The following is a 16792-nucleotide window of genomic DNA, read 5'->3' as shown; positions in this document are numbered from 1 at the left end:
TTGAGGAGGTAACAAGCAGGATAAATAAAGGGGAACCAGTAGATTTAATATATATTTGGATTTCCAGAAGGTATTTGTTAAGGTGCCGCACATAAGGCTACTTAGTAAGATAAGAAGAACCCACGGTGTTTGGGGTAGTAACTCTTTCGAGTACAAACACGTTTCCATCTGTTCCTATTCAGATGAAGTTACATTGTTTCATAGTTTGCCATTGTGAGATTTGAACTCTTGATTTTGGGGTTACAAGCCCAGTACCATAACCACTTGTCTATTTAGGCCAAGCTTGTTTGGGGTAGTATATTAACATGGATAGAGTATTGGCTAATTAGTAGAAGTCAGACAGTTGGGATAAGGGGGACATTTTCAGGTTGGCAAGCTGTAACTAGGGGAGTGCCACAGGGATCAGTGCTCAGGCCACAATTATTTACAATATATATTAATGACTTAGATGAGGAAAGTGAATGTACTATTACCAAGTTTGCGGATGACACAAAAACAGGTGGGAAGACAAGTGGGGAGGATGACACAAGGAGTCTACAACGGGATGCAGACAGGTTAAGTGAGTGGGCAAAAACTTGGCAGATGGAATATAATCTGGGAAAGTGTGAGGTTATGAACTTTATCAGAAAGAATAGAAGAGCTGAATATTATTTAAATGGAGAAAGATTGCAGAAGGCTGCAGCACAGGGATTTGGGAATTCTTGTGCATGAATCCCAAAAAGCTAATACACAAATTCAACAAGTAATAGGGAAGGCAAATGGAATGTTGGCCTTTATTTCAAAAGGAATAAAAATAGGGAAGTCTTGCTGAAACTATGTAAGGCACTAGTTAGACCACACCTAGAATACTGTAAACAATTTTTGTCCCCTCATCTAAGGAAAGATATACTGGAATTGGGGGGCAGTCCAGAGGAGGTTCACTAGGTTGATCCCGGGTATGGAGGGATTTTCTTATGAGGAGAGGTTGAGTAGTTTGGCCCTGTACTCATTGGAGTTTAGAAGAATGAGAGGTGACCTTATTGAAACATATAAGATTCTTTGGGATCTTGACAGGGTAGATGCTGAGAGGTTGTTTCCCCTTGTGGGAGAGTCTAGGACCAGAGAGCATAATCTCAGAGTAAGGGGGCGCCCATGTAAAACAGAGATGAGGAGGAATTTCTTCTCTGAGGGGAGTCAATCTGTGGAATTCTTTACCACAGAGAGTTGTAGAGGCTGGGTCGTTAAGTATATTCAAGGCTAAGATAGACAGATTTTTAATCAGTAAAGGAATCGAGGGTTATGGAATCAAGGCAGGAAAGTGGAGTTGAGGATTATCAGATCAGCCATGATCTCATTGAATGGCAGAGCAGACTCGATGGACCGAATGGCCTCCTGCATCTTATGGTCATGCACAGCCTGTTTGTTGAATTGAGTGGCACACCGTGCAACTTAAAAGAACATTGTTTGTCTGCAAACAAAAACAGAATTACCTGGAAAAACTCAGCAGGTCTGGCAGCATCGGCGGAGAAGAAAAGAGTTGACGTTTCGAGTCCTCATGACCCTTCGACAGAACTTGCATTCGAGTCCAAGAAAGAGTTGAAATATAAGCTGGTTTAAGGTGTGTGTGTGGGGGGCGGAGAGATAGAGAGACAAAGAGGTGGAGGGGGGGGTGGGGGTGTGTGGTTGTAGGGACAAACAAGCAGTGATAGAAGCAGATCATCAAAAGATGTCAACGACAATAGTACAATACAACACATAGGTGTTAAAATTAAAGTTGGTGATATTATCTAAACGAATGTGCTAATTAAGAATGGATGGTAGGGCACTCAAGGTATAGCTCTAGTGGTAAAAACAAAAAAAACTGCGGATGCTGGAAATCCAAAACAAAAACAGAATTACCTGGAAAAACTCAGCAGGTCTGGCAGCATCGGCGGAGAAGAAAAGAGTTGACGTTTCGAGTCCTCATGACCCTTCGACAGAACTTTATAATCTTTATAATTTATTGGAAAAAAAAAGGGAAGGGGGAAACAGAAAGGGGGTGGAGGAACAACACCTCATCTTCCGACTAGGGACTTTACAGCCTTCTGGACTGAATATTGAATTCAACAACTTTAGGTCGTAAGCTCCCTCCCCCATCCCCACCCCCTTTCTGTTTCCCCCTTCCCTTTTTTTTTCCAATAAATTATAAAGATTTTCCTTTTCCCACCTATTTCCATTATATATAAAAAAAAACCCACTAGAGCTATACCTTGAGTGCCCTACCATCCATTCTTAATTAGCACATTCGTTTAGATAATATCACCAACTTTAATTTTAACACCTATGTGTTCTATTGTACTATTGTCGTTGACATCTTTTGATGATCTGCTTCTATCACTGCTTGTTTGTTCCTACAACCACACACCCCCACCCCCCCCTCCACCTCTTTGTCTCTCTATCTCTCCGCCCCCCACACACACACCTTAAACCAGCTTATATTTCAACTCTTTCTTGGACTCGAATGCAAGTTCTGTCGAAGGGTCATGAGGACTCGAAACGTCAACTCTTTTCTTCTCCGCCGATGCTGCCAGACCTGCTGAGTTTTTCCAGGTAATTCTGTTTTTGTTTTTTATTATTATTATTGTTTGTCTGCAGTCTGCTTTTCCCTTGCGCAGTACATTCCAGTTTGCTGCACAGTCGTCCACCCTCTTCACCTTAGATGGAACTTTGGTGGTGTAAAGCAAGAGGTCCATGAGCACACCAGCTTGCACTTTGTCATGTATCATGAAGTTAAAATGGGAGTTGAGAAGGGGCTAAGGCTGTAACGTACTGTCACCTCAATTCTCTCAGCGAATGTTACAGGCTCTGTTCCATGTTGGCACATGAGATGAAGACATGCCTGGCTCCCGCCAGTTTTCTGCTTATCACTTGTATTTTGTACCCTCTTGTCTTGCGAGAAAGGTGTGGCAGAATGTCAGTGATTGTGTTGCACTGTTTGGGTAATGTGCCTGCCATAGCTGAAAGCTGGTGCTCTGAAGGCAGTGAGAGGTGGGTGTGATACTTAGCCCTCTCTGTTTTGGTGGCTCATTTCTATTCTCTCCATTTGCAGCAGTGATGGTCAGCGGCAGCCTCCTTTGATTCAGTGCAGCTTCTCTTTTAAGAAGATCACCCTGCCTTAAGAGGCTGGCTGGAACAAATGCCACCCGCGCATGCTGTTAGGCAACTAGTCATGGGCTGCATGCAGTGACCATGGAAACGGGGAGACAGGGGACTGATTGCGACCCCTTTCCCTCCTGACCCCACCCCTGCCCAAAAACAGTCCTTTACAAAATTTCCCCCATGTCTGTCTTTAATTTTCTTTGATCACTTGAAGATGCGGGAAAATGTTGTTTGACTGGGTGGGTAGCTATAACGAACCAAGTCAGCTCTCTAAGCGCTTCCACTATTACAGGTACCTGTAACCACCCCTAGTGTTACCTTAGTGATATGCAGCTTCAAATGCTATCTCCAGATTCAATCCCAGTTTGCAAGGAATTGTACTGCATGTTCTTTACTATTCTAGTTGACATAAGATTAAAGTGTCAGATGCACACAGCCTTTTGCTTCAATCAAACCAGCGGCACCCAAAAGGGATATTTTACAATTAGTTGGAGAGAAACCCACAGAGCTTTAACCAGACATTAGTGTCTACAAATGTTCATGACAGCAGGACTGGAATGAAGTAGATGGAGGATGAGGAAGTCCATACTGTGTTGTGACTGTTTAAAAAGTTCCATTGTATATTTTTTGTAGACAACACTGATTTCAAAACAATTAAGTGCGTGATTGGCCTTGTGTCTATACATTAGGAGGGGGAAAATCAGCCAAAATTCTCATTTCTGACCCAGTTACCCCTGCTGTAATTGCATCAGGTGAGCCAGGATTGGGCTAGGCTGTGAAACCTCTTACAGAGGGAGATTATGCTGGCACTCCCTGGTTTATTCATGAAGAGTGGGCATTGGTACATGTTAGCTGACATCATTGGAGCCATGACTCTTCAATGACTTGAAGCTTCAAGTGAGGATGGGCATAATCTATTTTATAAATTCTAATAGCAAACTGCCACGGGTTATCAGGTGGTGCAGATCTTCATATTTCATTGTATTTGGCTTTGCATTTAAATAAATAGCGTGGACCCATAACACAGCTACAGCACACCAGTTTATTTTGAAAAGCCTTTCAAATGCCCTGTCTTATCTTCAGTTTAGAGAAAGTGACCTAGCCACATTAATGAACAATGCTTGTTAGCAGGTGCATACATGCTTTCCTAATGCGCATTTTTGCAACAGTAGGCAAGGATTTCAATCCCAGAACTTCTCAAAGTTGCAAAGTGCATCAACTGTAGTGTTGAGTTATGCAGACCAGGAATGTCCCAGGTTCAATCCCTCGGTGCGTGTGAAGCTGACCTCAGCCCAGGGAGCAGGGGACGTGCTGCAATTAGCCAGTGCAGCCCTGGGTTGCTGGTCTCTTTACTGTTTAAAAAAAAAAGTGTGTGGGTGTCAGATTAAACTGATTCTCCCCACAGTGAAACAACCTGCTGATCTTCACTAGGCATGGAGAAAGGTCATTTGGGCGAGGCATTGGATAGCACCATTCAGTACTATCAGTAGAGATGGAGATTCATCCTTACATAAACCTGGCATTGCATTGTCCTAATGTGGCTGTCATCCACTCCATTCCTTCCCTGAATCTCATCATTACTCAGAGGTTGAACGTACACACAAGAATGGGTCAACAACACTTGAAAAGTATTGAAAATAATCACAAATCTACTTGCAAGAGGTTTTAATGAGATTTTAATTGCTGGTTTGATTTGTTGTTTGAAGGCAATCCTCCAGACGCTTACTTTCATGGTTTTTTCTCCCTTATTTCAGTTAGTAAGTAAGAGTTCATTTACAGCCCTACTGGTTCAACTCAGTCACGTTATCATCCACTTTCGAATGTGAACGCTGACTCTCCATCAGCAGTAGCGTGTTCTAGTGCTACAAGCCAAGGCTGCGGCTGTTTGTCCCCATCCCGTGCTCTGTCTCCTCAGGTCCTGTAATATCATGAGACCTGAATGCACTCGGCCAGCAATATTGGTTTCAATCTATTAAGTACAGCTCCTGTTGCCTGTCTCATGCTGCGACGCAGTCTGCCCTCCCTCTCTTTTCCCCCTTCCCTCCCCCACCCCGCATGTGCTAGGAGGCTGATGTTGTGCGGTTGTTTAGCATTGCTGGGCTGCTGCTGATCTGCACACAGCCGCTTTGTTTGTCTCTCTGTGCCTGTCTGACTCTAAAGTCTATTTATTTTGCATGAGTCATATCTCTGTAAGATTCAGATCTCGATCAATAGAATACATTAGTGCAGTTAAATGTTTTATTGATTGAAATGTTAATCCAGGCAAGTAGGACAGTATAACCAGAACAACTTGGTCAATTGGAGTACTAGATACACAAGACATATCAAATCCATAATGTAACTATTTTAATGTGAATCTATTAAGTCATAGAAATTACATCAATCATTTAAAATATTTTTTCTTCACAATATTTAACATAAGATGTTCCCTGTTTTTATTGCATAGCTTCTGATCGATTTTTAAACTCCGCTCTTTTAGGGGTTTTAAGGCAGACCTCACTTTTACGTTGAGACTTAAAAGTAGTAGCAACTAAAAACAAAGTGTTAATGCTAAACCTGTAAGTTTCAAATCTTATTGAACAGCGAAAGAACTATAAACCAAAAGCAGCCAATGCTGGAAAACGAAGCAGAGCAACCAACATCTGAAAGAGGAAGGTTAATGGTTAGAATTGAAACATTTTTATTAAACTCCAACCCTGCCAGACTGAGACGATCCCATTGTGGAATTGACCAACAAAAAGGCAAGGATCCTACAAATGATAGCAATTGGGTACTTCTCAACCAGGCAACTCCGTCAGCAAAGCAGCTGGTCAAAGTTGGCTCATTAGGGTAGACCCAAGTGGGGTAATTCCAACCCTTGTGTGGTATCGTAAAACGGGTGGTAATGAGTCAGCAGCTCAGTCTCACCCCATTTTAATTTCAACTGACTCTAAAGATTGGGAGAGATATAAAATGGGCTGCTGTCTCTCTCAGCTATTTTACACTATCATACAAAATCAAGGTCTACCCCAAGGGGTTATATTTCGGCTTCTACATAATATCCTAAGAGTCAAGGTGAAGCCCACCTGAACATATACTGGCTGTGGCTCCCTCCTTAAAAGTATTTAGAATTATTTGCCTATAACTTTTGTGATGTTTTTTCTTTGATTGTAAACGTGCCATATTTCCTGGCCACAAGATACTCAGTTTTCTTTTGGAATTTTAACCCTGTTTAAGTCCTCTACATGCCTTATGAATGCGCACTGAGGGATTGAGCTGATGGGCTGGCAACATGTCTATTCTCCAGCAGGGCATCACTGAGGAGTAAATAACAAATAGTGCTACAAGAATTATTATTCACACTCTTCCACTGGCCTAGTCACTACATCAGTGACCCCTGTAGGAGGGTAGGAAGACTACGTATCCAAGTGCAGACATATTCTGTACACAGGGGGAATGACCATCTTACAAAATGCAGCCAGTTTACAGGCTAATGTCAGCTTTGAGTGATTTTTAGATTTGGGTTTGGATATAAAATCACCTCAAGGAGTTAATTTCACACGGTATGAAGCAGTATGAGTGTAAACAGTATAACGCTTGTGCTGCTGGTAAAGTCCTAACTTAAAGGCAATCCAACATGGGAAAGCTTTAAACTTTACCAATATTTTAAAAGAAAAATCACTCGGGTTCCTGGCCTAGGGAGAGGTGTGGAGATAACAGAACTGTCCACCAACCGTTTGCATCAGTCTAAATGAAGATACACACACTGGCAGTAAAACTGCATACTGAACAGAATATATTCAGAGGCAACGTAGGCAGCATCTCCACTGGACCATTAACCAAATGATAAATTAGCCAAAAATAAATCAGGTTAAGCCAGCATATTGTTGGGCTCAACTGCAGTTTACTTTCACTGTGATCCTATCAAAAGCTTTAGCTGAAAACAAATCTTGAGTAGGTTTGATGCCATCAGGAACCATCGATTAATCTCATCCTGTTAGAGAAGTAGTAAATGGCGACGTGTTCAGTTTTAGTTGCACTCAGTTGCAAAAACTGCATTTTGCTTATTTCCATTCATAATTTATTTGTTGTTATACATCCTATTAATATAATTTAATAAGAAGTCTCCAGACAGCTAATAAAAATACAGTTCTAAAACCTTTTGGTTTATTGCTCGGTGCAATTGCAGCTGAAATACAAACCTGGAAAAAAAATCCTAATTAACCAACAACAATCTGCATTTGTATAACACCTTTAACATCATGAAACACCCCGAAGCTGTTCAGAAGCGTTATCGGACAGAATTTATCAATGAGCCACATAACGAGATATTAAGACAGGTGACTGAAAGCTTGATCCAAAGAGACAGATTTTCATGCACCTTAACCCCCGATACATCACAAAGGATAGGTGAGATTGGCAGGTGAAGAGCTGCTTCAGTGAGTGGTTGTTGAGTCTGATGATGTGAAGTACTGTTCCGTCTCGTTAGTGCGTCTGTTTTGAGTCCTTATGAAACTTTGGCCTGATATTCACTGTTCATGATGTCCGTCTTTCTTGCATCCCTGCAGGTTCAGTGCACGCCACATCAATCGCAGCCTCGAGAGTGGAGCAGGCACTGTCAGAGGTGGCCTCATCCTTGCAGAGCAGTATGCCGAAGCAGGGGCCGATGCACCCCTGGATGACCCTGGCCCAGATCTGGCTGCATGCAGGTTAACATATGGTGATTCTGCACCACTCCTTTTTTTATTTCCATTTTGTATTCAGCTGTGGAGTGCAAGTGAGGTTAAAAAGATGCAAAGTAACACTCCCAGCACAGGAGTAGAAGCAAAATACAGCAGATGCTGGAAATCTGCTGAGTTTTCCAGCATTTTCTGTTTTAATTCCCAACACACACATGGCTTTTAAAATATGTCAGAATTTTCTGCAAAATTCTCCAGCATTGCTGGTGTGTCTCGTGGTAAATTCGATAGTATGAGGTTTGACATTGACAAGCTTTAGATCACACATTGGACAATAACCTAAACTTGCATTTATATTATGCCTTTAAAGTTGCACAAGTAAGGGAATCTAAAACACTGGAGCACAGTTTCAGGATAAGGGGCCAATCATTTAGGACTGAGATGAGAAATTGCTTCACTCGAAGGGTTGTGAATCTTTAGAATTCTCTACCCCAGAGGGTTAGGATGCTCCATCATTGAATACGTTTAAGACTGGGATAGATCAGATTTTTGATGCCTCGGGAATCAAGGAATATTGGGATTGAGGGTTAGTGGGGGGGAAATGGAGTTGAAGCCCAAGATCAGCCATGATCATATTGAATGATGGAGCAGGCTTGATGGGCCATATTGTCTGCTCCTGTTCCTATTTCTTATGTTCTAGTGAAAAACCTCACAAGTTGCTTCACAAGGCATTGAAAAACAGACACCGAGCCAAACAAAAGATTAGGTGGGCAGACCAAAACTTTAGTCAAAGAGGTAGATTTTAAGGAGAGTGCTAAAGAAGAGAGAGGTGGAGAGGCAGAGAAGTTTACTAAAGGAAGTTAATAATGGGAGAAATAGGAGGCTGAAAGCTTGAAGTTAATGAACTTCAAGGTTGGAAGGCCAGTCAGGCAAGCATAGATGTCTGAAGGCCACAGAAACATGAATGAAGATTTAGTAGGGGGTGAGGCAGGGATGGATGTGGGCTGCGTTACAGAAGTAGAGTTAGGCAGTTTTTGTGTGGAGTGAGAAGTTCAGCTGAGGTTCACATAAGACACTGAGATTGCATTCTGGTTCAGCCTGTGATAGAAACAGAAGAGTAACGGAATTGGTGCCAAGTGGCGTTTGTGGCAGGAATTGAATACAATAGCTTTGGTTTTCTCAGTGTTTATCTGAAATAAATTGCAACTCATTGAAGACTGGATGTTGCATAGCACAGAGGGAAGGGGAAGTGTCCAGAATGATGGGGCTGGGTGCCATCAGCATATAGGTTGAAGCTGTGAATAATGTTGCCAGAGGCAATAGGTAGATGCAGAGGTAGTGGGGGGGTCCAAGGATAGATCCTTGTGCAAAAGGGTTCCCAGGGTGACTGGAGGGTTGGGAAGAGAAGCCACTTCTTCAGATGCTCTGGAGATGACTGGATAGTTAAGAGTGGAATCAAGTGAGGACAGTCCCACCCAGCTGGAAAGCAGATGGGTGTAGTTTAATTGAGGCCACAGAGAGGAAAAGATGGGGATAATGTGCCACAGTCACAGAGAATGTCATTTCTGACTTTATTTAGGGCTGTGTGGTGCTGTGCAAAACCAAATTGAAAGGATCCAAATGAGTGCAGTATAGGTGGACATCTGGAAAGCATCACACTTTGAAAGGTATTGGAGAGAATTCAATTCCATGATTGTGTATTTATTTCCATATAGTGTGTTTGATAAGGAGAGGAGGGTTACATGGTGTGCTGGAGAATATGTTGTGCTGGTCTGTTTTAGCTATTGGCATTAAATGGAGCATCAGTTCAAACCAAAGAAATAAATATAAAACAGACTAAATAAAAGGCAGCTTCTGCAGGAGAGAGCCCTTAAGAATGGTTGGTGGATTTATATTTTGATAATTACAGGTTTCAGCATTCCAGATTTGTTGTTCTAAAAATATGACAGAAGTTATTTATTTTTGTTCCAAAAATCAGTGTTTGTTCTTCGGATTCTTAAGTTGGAGTTGCATAATTGGTACCAAATACATAGACAAAATGTTGGCATACAGCTTGTGATGCCGAGTTTGATTGCCTGTTCCGAAAACTGTCAGCAGAAAGGAGAATTTCAGTCAGTTGACTTTACTGCCCAAGGTGGCTTGGCTGATACTGAGGAAATGCTGCATTGTCAGAGGTGGTGCTGTCTTTCAAATGAGATACTAGACGGAGGCTCTATCTGTTTGCTCATGGGGGGGTGGAAAAATTCCACTTACACTCTCCTGACTAACGTTTATCTCTCAGCCAACAACACCAAAACAGATTGATCATGCTTGGCATTTCCAGTTCTCACGAAAGGTTACCGATCTGAAATGTTAACTCTTTTTCTCACTCTGCAGATCTGTTGATTGTCTCTAGCATTTGCTGTTTTTGTTTCAGATTTCCAGCATCTGCAGTGTTTCGTTCTTGTAGATATTTGTTTCATTGTTGTTTATGAGACTGTGTAGAGTGCAAATTGGCTGCTACATTTGCCTAGAAAATGACAGTGACTACACCTCAAAAGTAATTTATTGACTGCTTTAGCTTTGGCTGCATTTTGGTATGTTATAAACCAGTATTTGTTCCTTAATGTTGTAGAGTACACTTCTTGTGTGATACCCTTAATTCATCACTTCAAAATAATCCCAGTTTTACAACAAACAGTATTTTACCCCAGAGTTGTATAGCTCAAACACACTTGTTTGGAAGGGCAGAATCTAATATTTAACTGAGTGTTTTCAGCACCACACTTCATTGAAAGTAAGATTTAAAATGATAAACGAGATCAATAGGGTAGACACAAAGCAGCTATGAAGAAGCTTTTGTGAGAAATTCAGAACAGGAGGGCACAATCTTAAAATTAGAGCTAAATCATTTAGGAGTGAAGCACTTCTTTACAAACAAAATAGTGGATATCTGGAATGTTTTTTCTATATTTTTTCATGGGATGTGGTGTCGTTGACAAGACCATCCCAAATTGCCCTTGAACTGACCTAAGTTGCTGTGGGTCTGCAGTCACATGTAGGCCAGACCAGGTAAGGATGGCAGATTTCCTTCCCCAAAAGACATTAGTCAACCACGTGGGTTTTTACAACAATCAATGATAGTTTCATGGTCACCATTACTGAAACTAGTCAGATTTATTAACTGAATTCAAATTCTACCAGCTGTCATGGTGGGATTTGAACCCATGTCCCCAGAACATTAGCCTGGGTCTCTAGTTTACTAGTCCAACGACATAACCACTACGCCACTGTCTCCCTTTTTTTTCCAAAAGATTGTGGTCATTTGAAGATTTTTATTTCAGTAACAAGGGGGAGAACTGCATACTGTTCAACTCCACAAAAGTCAGAATAGCCTGGTGTACTGTGAGTTTCCGATCTCAATGCCCACTGTAAAGCGAAAGCCATTTCCAGTAGTAGGGTTAGTCACCCAGGGCTGTTAGACTTTTTAGAATGGTTGTAGCAGTGGACAGCTCATCTCCAGCTCACTTCCTTACTCTGGGAAGGTGCAAGGGACCTTCAAGAGACAGGACTAAATAAATTGTTGAATGGAATAATTGTGTTGCCAAAAGACATACAGCACTGAGAAAGTTAAATAATCAGCTTGAACATATGGAGGAAGTAAACACCTTCTGATCCGTGTTCATGCAGATGATGTCTGTGAAACTCTGGCAGCTCCCAGCTCACCAAGATTTTATTTTCCTGTATATGTGACTGTATTAAGATGACGTATTCATTAACAAACATATAAATATTAACCAAAAATACTTTCTTCAGCCCCATTGTGCATGCTTATTTCAGTGAGTCATAATTCTGCACTTGAAATACTGAATAAATCTAGAAGTGAAGTATTTTACTGGGAAATAAGCCAACAGTGTTTCCAGATCCCTTGGTGGCCTCGCCCCCTCCCTATGTGTAATCTCCTACAGCCTGCCGAGATCTCAGCGCTCCTCCAATTCTGACCTCTTGTGCTTGCCAGAATACTCCATCCAATTCCATCTCCTACCCCACCCAATTACATTATATTCAGGCTGATTGAGCAGCCTTAGAGAGTGCTTTAGTATCAGCCAAACAGGATGGCTTCACTCTTGCAAGTTTTGAGCTGAAGTTTATTATAGCTCATACAGGACTTGAAATCAGGCAGGTAGTGCTATGACAGCCGTGGGATGACGAGTAGATGTGTAAGCTGAGCATCAGCATATAAATGGAAAGTATTTGCAGATGGTGTTGCCAAGGGACAGCAACAACATGGTGTATTTATAATAGCACCTTTAGTAAAACACCCCAAGGTGCTTCTGAGGATCATAATTGAACAAAATCAGCCACGTAAGGGGATATTAGGCCAGCATTAAGGAACATCTTAAAGGAGGGGAGAGAGATAGAGATGCAGAGAAGTTTAAGGAGGGATTTCCAGAGCTTAGTGCACAAGTAGCTGACTGTACAGCCACCATTGGTGGAGCAATTAAAATCGGGGATGCTCACAAGGGCAACTTACAGTTAATAGATCAAAGGAAAAGATGAATAGGGCCTGGGGCACAACAGAAGATACAAGGACTGCATTCAACTTGGATGGAACTATCAAAGAGCATGAAGGAGAGGCAGTGGGAGAGGATGGGCTGGTCTTTTGTATCTAAGGGAACAGAGATTGAGGGGGAGTATCCAAGATGTTACCATGGCTTTGGCCATGGTAGTTTTGCTGTTGGTTCAGGATAGAAACCAGATCATGAACGCGCAACCTCAAGGTGGAGGGTGAACAGGCAGTTTAGGTTTAACAGTTTTACTTATATAATGATTGTATGGAAAGAACTGCCAAAGTACTATCAAATTCAAATATCTGATGATAGATTTGATAGATGGGTATGATGGCTGTCATGGGATATGGTACTTCCTAGGCAGTGGGACTAGGCAGGTGGACCATAATGGACTTTTCTGGCCCTGTTGATTTCACTAATAGTTTGCAATTACATAATGCCAAACTTGGCTTAAAATGGATTGTAGGGTGAAGACAAGACTGAGAGAAATAATGAGTTCCACATCTTTGAGACCCATGGAAACAACAAGTTGGAGTAGGAGTTAATATAGTGAGCCCTGATTTCCAATATGGTGCCTCTATCGACACCTCTCCCCCCTCAGAGAGATCAACTAACTCAGCCCAAACACTGAGGATAGCCAACACATTTGAAAGCAACATGTTCAGATATACATTTCGCTAGAAAAGCACTTCACACACTGATATTTTAGTAATACGTTATGTTCTCCGTTCTCTGTCAGAGTAGTTCATCTCCTTTACAAAATCAAAATAATGCAGATGGAGCTCTGAAAAGAACACAAAATGGATGATGTTTTGTCAGAACTTGGTTATCAACCTGAAATGTGAACTCCATTTTTCTCTCCACAGGCACCACCTGACCTGCTGAATATTTCCAACATTTTCATGTTTTTATTTCTGCTGCTTATTGTTTCTTTAATGGCATTGAGGATGACTGATAAGTTTGCTGAGCTAGCTTCATGTTACTGTGCATAGTGATTTTTATTCCCCTCCCTAATACAGCAGCGCATCCCTACCTCTGCTGCAATGGGAGTCCCACCATCTTAGCATCATAATGTGGGGCCTTCTTCATCAGGGGAACTCACACTACTATAGACTTATTCAACAATTAAAACTGTTAGAGCTATTCTCGAATTCCACTGCTTCCCACATCGGTTCCTATCACATTGAAAGTTAGGTGAATCACAAGTATTGAGTGATAGATTCTTTTTGCCTACCCTAGGAGCACACAGGCCAGTATATCTACTGGCAAAGAAAGAAAGACTTGTATTTATACACTGCTAATCATAAGCTCAGACTACCCCAAAACACTTCACAACCAATGAAGGCCTCTTTTAAAGTGTAGTCATTGTTGTGATGTAGGAAGCGCAGCCAATTTGCACGCAGCAACGTCCCGTAAAGATAAATTGCTATGATACGGCAGGTGGTATTTGCCAGGCTGACCAAATCCACAAGGGAAACTTGGCCATGCTATGACAATGGTTTTGCAATTTGTATTAATTGCAAAGTTTGTGGACTAAATTTAAAAGTAATGAGTCCACTAATGCATTTAGAGATTTTAAAAATTAAATTAAAACATTTATTAACAGAAGAAAAGAAGAAAACCACATGCATAAGATTACCGTTATACTGTTACTTAATGTTATAACAAATCCTAAAATTCCTAATTTACTTGACACCCAACTGCACACCCTTTTTAAGGCAATGGCCCAAAATAGATTTTAAAGTTATATAGGCAATTCGGCAAGGTTACCACAAGCACCCACTCAACAGTGGAATTCCAATGGCTTTTAACACAAGGTTGGTTACTGGAACTGCAGACTTCTGCAAAGTGGCTAGAGGCTTTCTCCCCAAGTCTGTTTCACACTGTACCTTTTAGATCTTACACGGCCACCCACACATAGCCTTCCATCCTTCTTTAAATATATATCTCCTTCTTTGATTTGTAAATCCTAGTGTTCCCCAATGTCTTTGGGATTTACTTTTCCCATAATATAAAAAACCTTTTATGTTGTCCTTATGGTCAGCACTTTTAGAAAAAATCTACTTAAAAATGAGGACTCGAAACGTTGACTCTTCTTCTCTGCTGATGCTGCCGGACCTGCTGAGTTTTTCCAGGTAATTCTGTTTTTGTTACTTAAAAATCTTGCCATGCTTATCTTGCCAGTCGGAAAACCTTATTATGTTTCTTTGAAAATCGAACAACTCTTCCCCTTACCTAAAAATGCAAATTTCATTCACACCCTATTTACTGACTTTACCCTAGTTCACTCATTAGCTTTTCAAATACTCTTTTTACATCTAACTCTTTTGATAAGTTAAACCTTCCAGCCTAATTGTCTCTAATTTAAATTAAATCAGCCACACACAGACAGAACCATCCACACACACACAAACATAAGCCTACTTTACAATACTCCACAATAATATTATGAAAAATATGATAGTTTCGTGAAAAAGTGACCCAATAATCTGTTTGAGTGATGTTGATTGAGCGATAAATATTGACCAGGACATTGGGAAGAACGCCACTAAACTTCTTTAAAGTAGTACCATGGGATCTTTTGCATCCAACTGAAGAAGGTATATGGAGGGCTCGGTTTAATGTCTAATCTGAAAGGTGGTGCCTCTGACAGTGCAGCATTCCTTCAGATCTGCATAGGGAATGTCAGCCTAGATTTTTGTGCTCAAATCTCTGGAGTGGGACTTGAACCCTCAGCCTTCTCACTCAGAGTCAAGATCCTAATGCTCCTTGAATAGAACCCAAAGGCATGACACCTGTTCCCATCAGCCAAAACCAAAGAAAAAAAATTCAACCTTAAAAAGAGCCTTTCTAAGACAGTGTATCTTTCAAGGATGGTGATTTTATTTGTGCCTGAAGTTGTCATCATTAAATCTAATCTCCCCAGAAAACACACGTGAATCAAAATGAAGCTGATTTAAATGGAACAGAAAAAGCAGAGTAATGCGACTGGAAAGTATTTAATCATGAGCCTGGCTGGAAGATGTTCCGAGTGACTAGAATGTCAATTCACAGAACATCAAACTGCATCAACATTTCCAATTCACTGATGTGCAGTACAAAATAACAGATGAAAAGAGTTTCCTTTTTTTGTTCTTTCCTGGTATAACTCGTATAATACCCTGGTGTAATGTCTTTCAGGCTGGACTATGATACCACTGCTAGAGGCTGATTCTTTTGCAGTGTGGACTATAATTTCACAGCCAAGAACTGATCTTTTACAGGGTGGACAATAATTGCACAGGTGAAGCCTGTGATTTTACCGGGTGTGCTGTGATTCCACTGCTTGAGGCTGCAGTTATGCAGGCTGGACTATAGTCCCACATCTGGGGGTCTATGGTTTTACAGGGTGGACTGTGATCCCACCGATGGGGCCTACAGTTTTGCAAGATGAGCTACGATTCCAGTGTTTGGCTCTACAGTGTTGCATATGGGCATGATTCCGCAGCTAGTGGCAGCCCTCTACTCCTTCATTCTATTCTACGTGTGTGATTCTAAACGATTCCTGTCATAGGCATGACAGCTAAAATCCACATGCATGTCCAATTTTCAACTGGAGTCTCTACTTATTGATCAGGAGCAGGAGCCCCAATCTTTCTGAATCTAAATCATTCTTTAACCCGGGCCCACTGCAGCCAATTATCGTAACTCTATGACCACCTAGCTGGGATCGCCTAACTCAGTATAGTGCGGAGAACCATGCTTGACGCCTTCTTGGTGTCTGTAGTTTTGTGCTAAACTGAGTGGTGCATTTATGATTGACCATGATAGGGATCTTTGCAAGAGCAGCATTATTTCTGTAAATTTACTGGCATTGTTCTTGACCTTTTATTCTGTGCTACTCAAAAGTAAAGCATTGTGGCACAAAGATTTGGGAAACCCTTTCCTATTTTGCCACTGAGTGTCAATGCTAAAGATTGAGCTATAACAGAGGGTAGCTGCAGCTTAAAGTTCTCTCCACTGTGTACCTTAACTCTAACCTCAGAGGAGCCTCGCTTACCCTATATTTCCACATTTCCCAAAACCCTTTTAGCCCCACTGAGTGAAATGAACAAGTTTGCCTGTGCCCAGTAGGAACTGCAGTAATGCAGTCAGTCCTCACTTCAAGTTGCTTGTTTTAAATTGTTTTAATTTAGCTATGTGTTTTTAATGAGGCCAGTATTCATGTTTAGCGTTATGGATTCTCATTAATGTTGTTTCGCGCCAGAAGTGACGTAGGGTCATACGACCTGAACAGTGCCAATTTGGAGCAGCCTCTCATGCTCCCCAACCACCCCCCCCCCTCCCCCCCCCCCCCCCCCCCCCCCCCCCTTACCCACCACCCCCCATTCACCACTGACCCTCGCGCTCCTGTCCCTCCCACTCACCAACCCGCCCACTTATCGCCTCTCCAGCTTGCAGTTTACTTCTGTGCCCCCGCAACTCAAA

General features: G+C 41.7%; 1 protein-coding gene across 2 annotated transcripts in view; it reads left to right on the top strand.

Annotated features, from left to right (window-relative positions):
* Positions 1–16792, top strand: part of ttc7b (tetratricopeptide repeat domain 7B) — a 303169-nt gene that overhangs the window by 196874 nt on the left and 89503 nt on the right. For both annotated transcript variants that reach the window (XM_041214519.1, XM_041214518.1), the window contains one exon: positions 7665–7805. In XM_041214519.1, the coding sequence (XP_041070453.1) occupies positions 7665–7805 (141 nt within the window). The remainder of the gene's footprint in view (positions 1–7664; positions 7806–16792) is intronic.

Source organism: Carcharodon carcharias, chromosome 20 (genome assembly GCF_017639515.1).
Source record: "Carcharodon carcharias isolate sCarCar2 chromosome 20, sCarCar2.pri, whole genome shotgun sequence".
Classification (NCBI taxonomy): Eukaryota; Metazoa; Chordata; class Chondrichthyes; order Lamniformes; family Lamnidae; genus Carcharodon; species Carcharodon carcharias.
The sequence above is the reverse complement of the archived record's forward strand: the minus strand, read 5'-3'. Positions and strand labels throughout refer to the sequence as shown.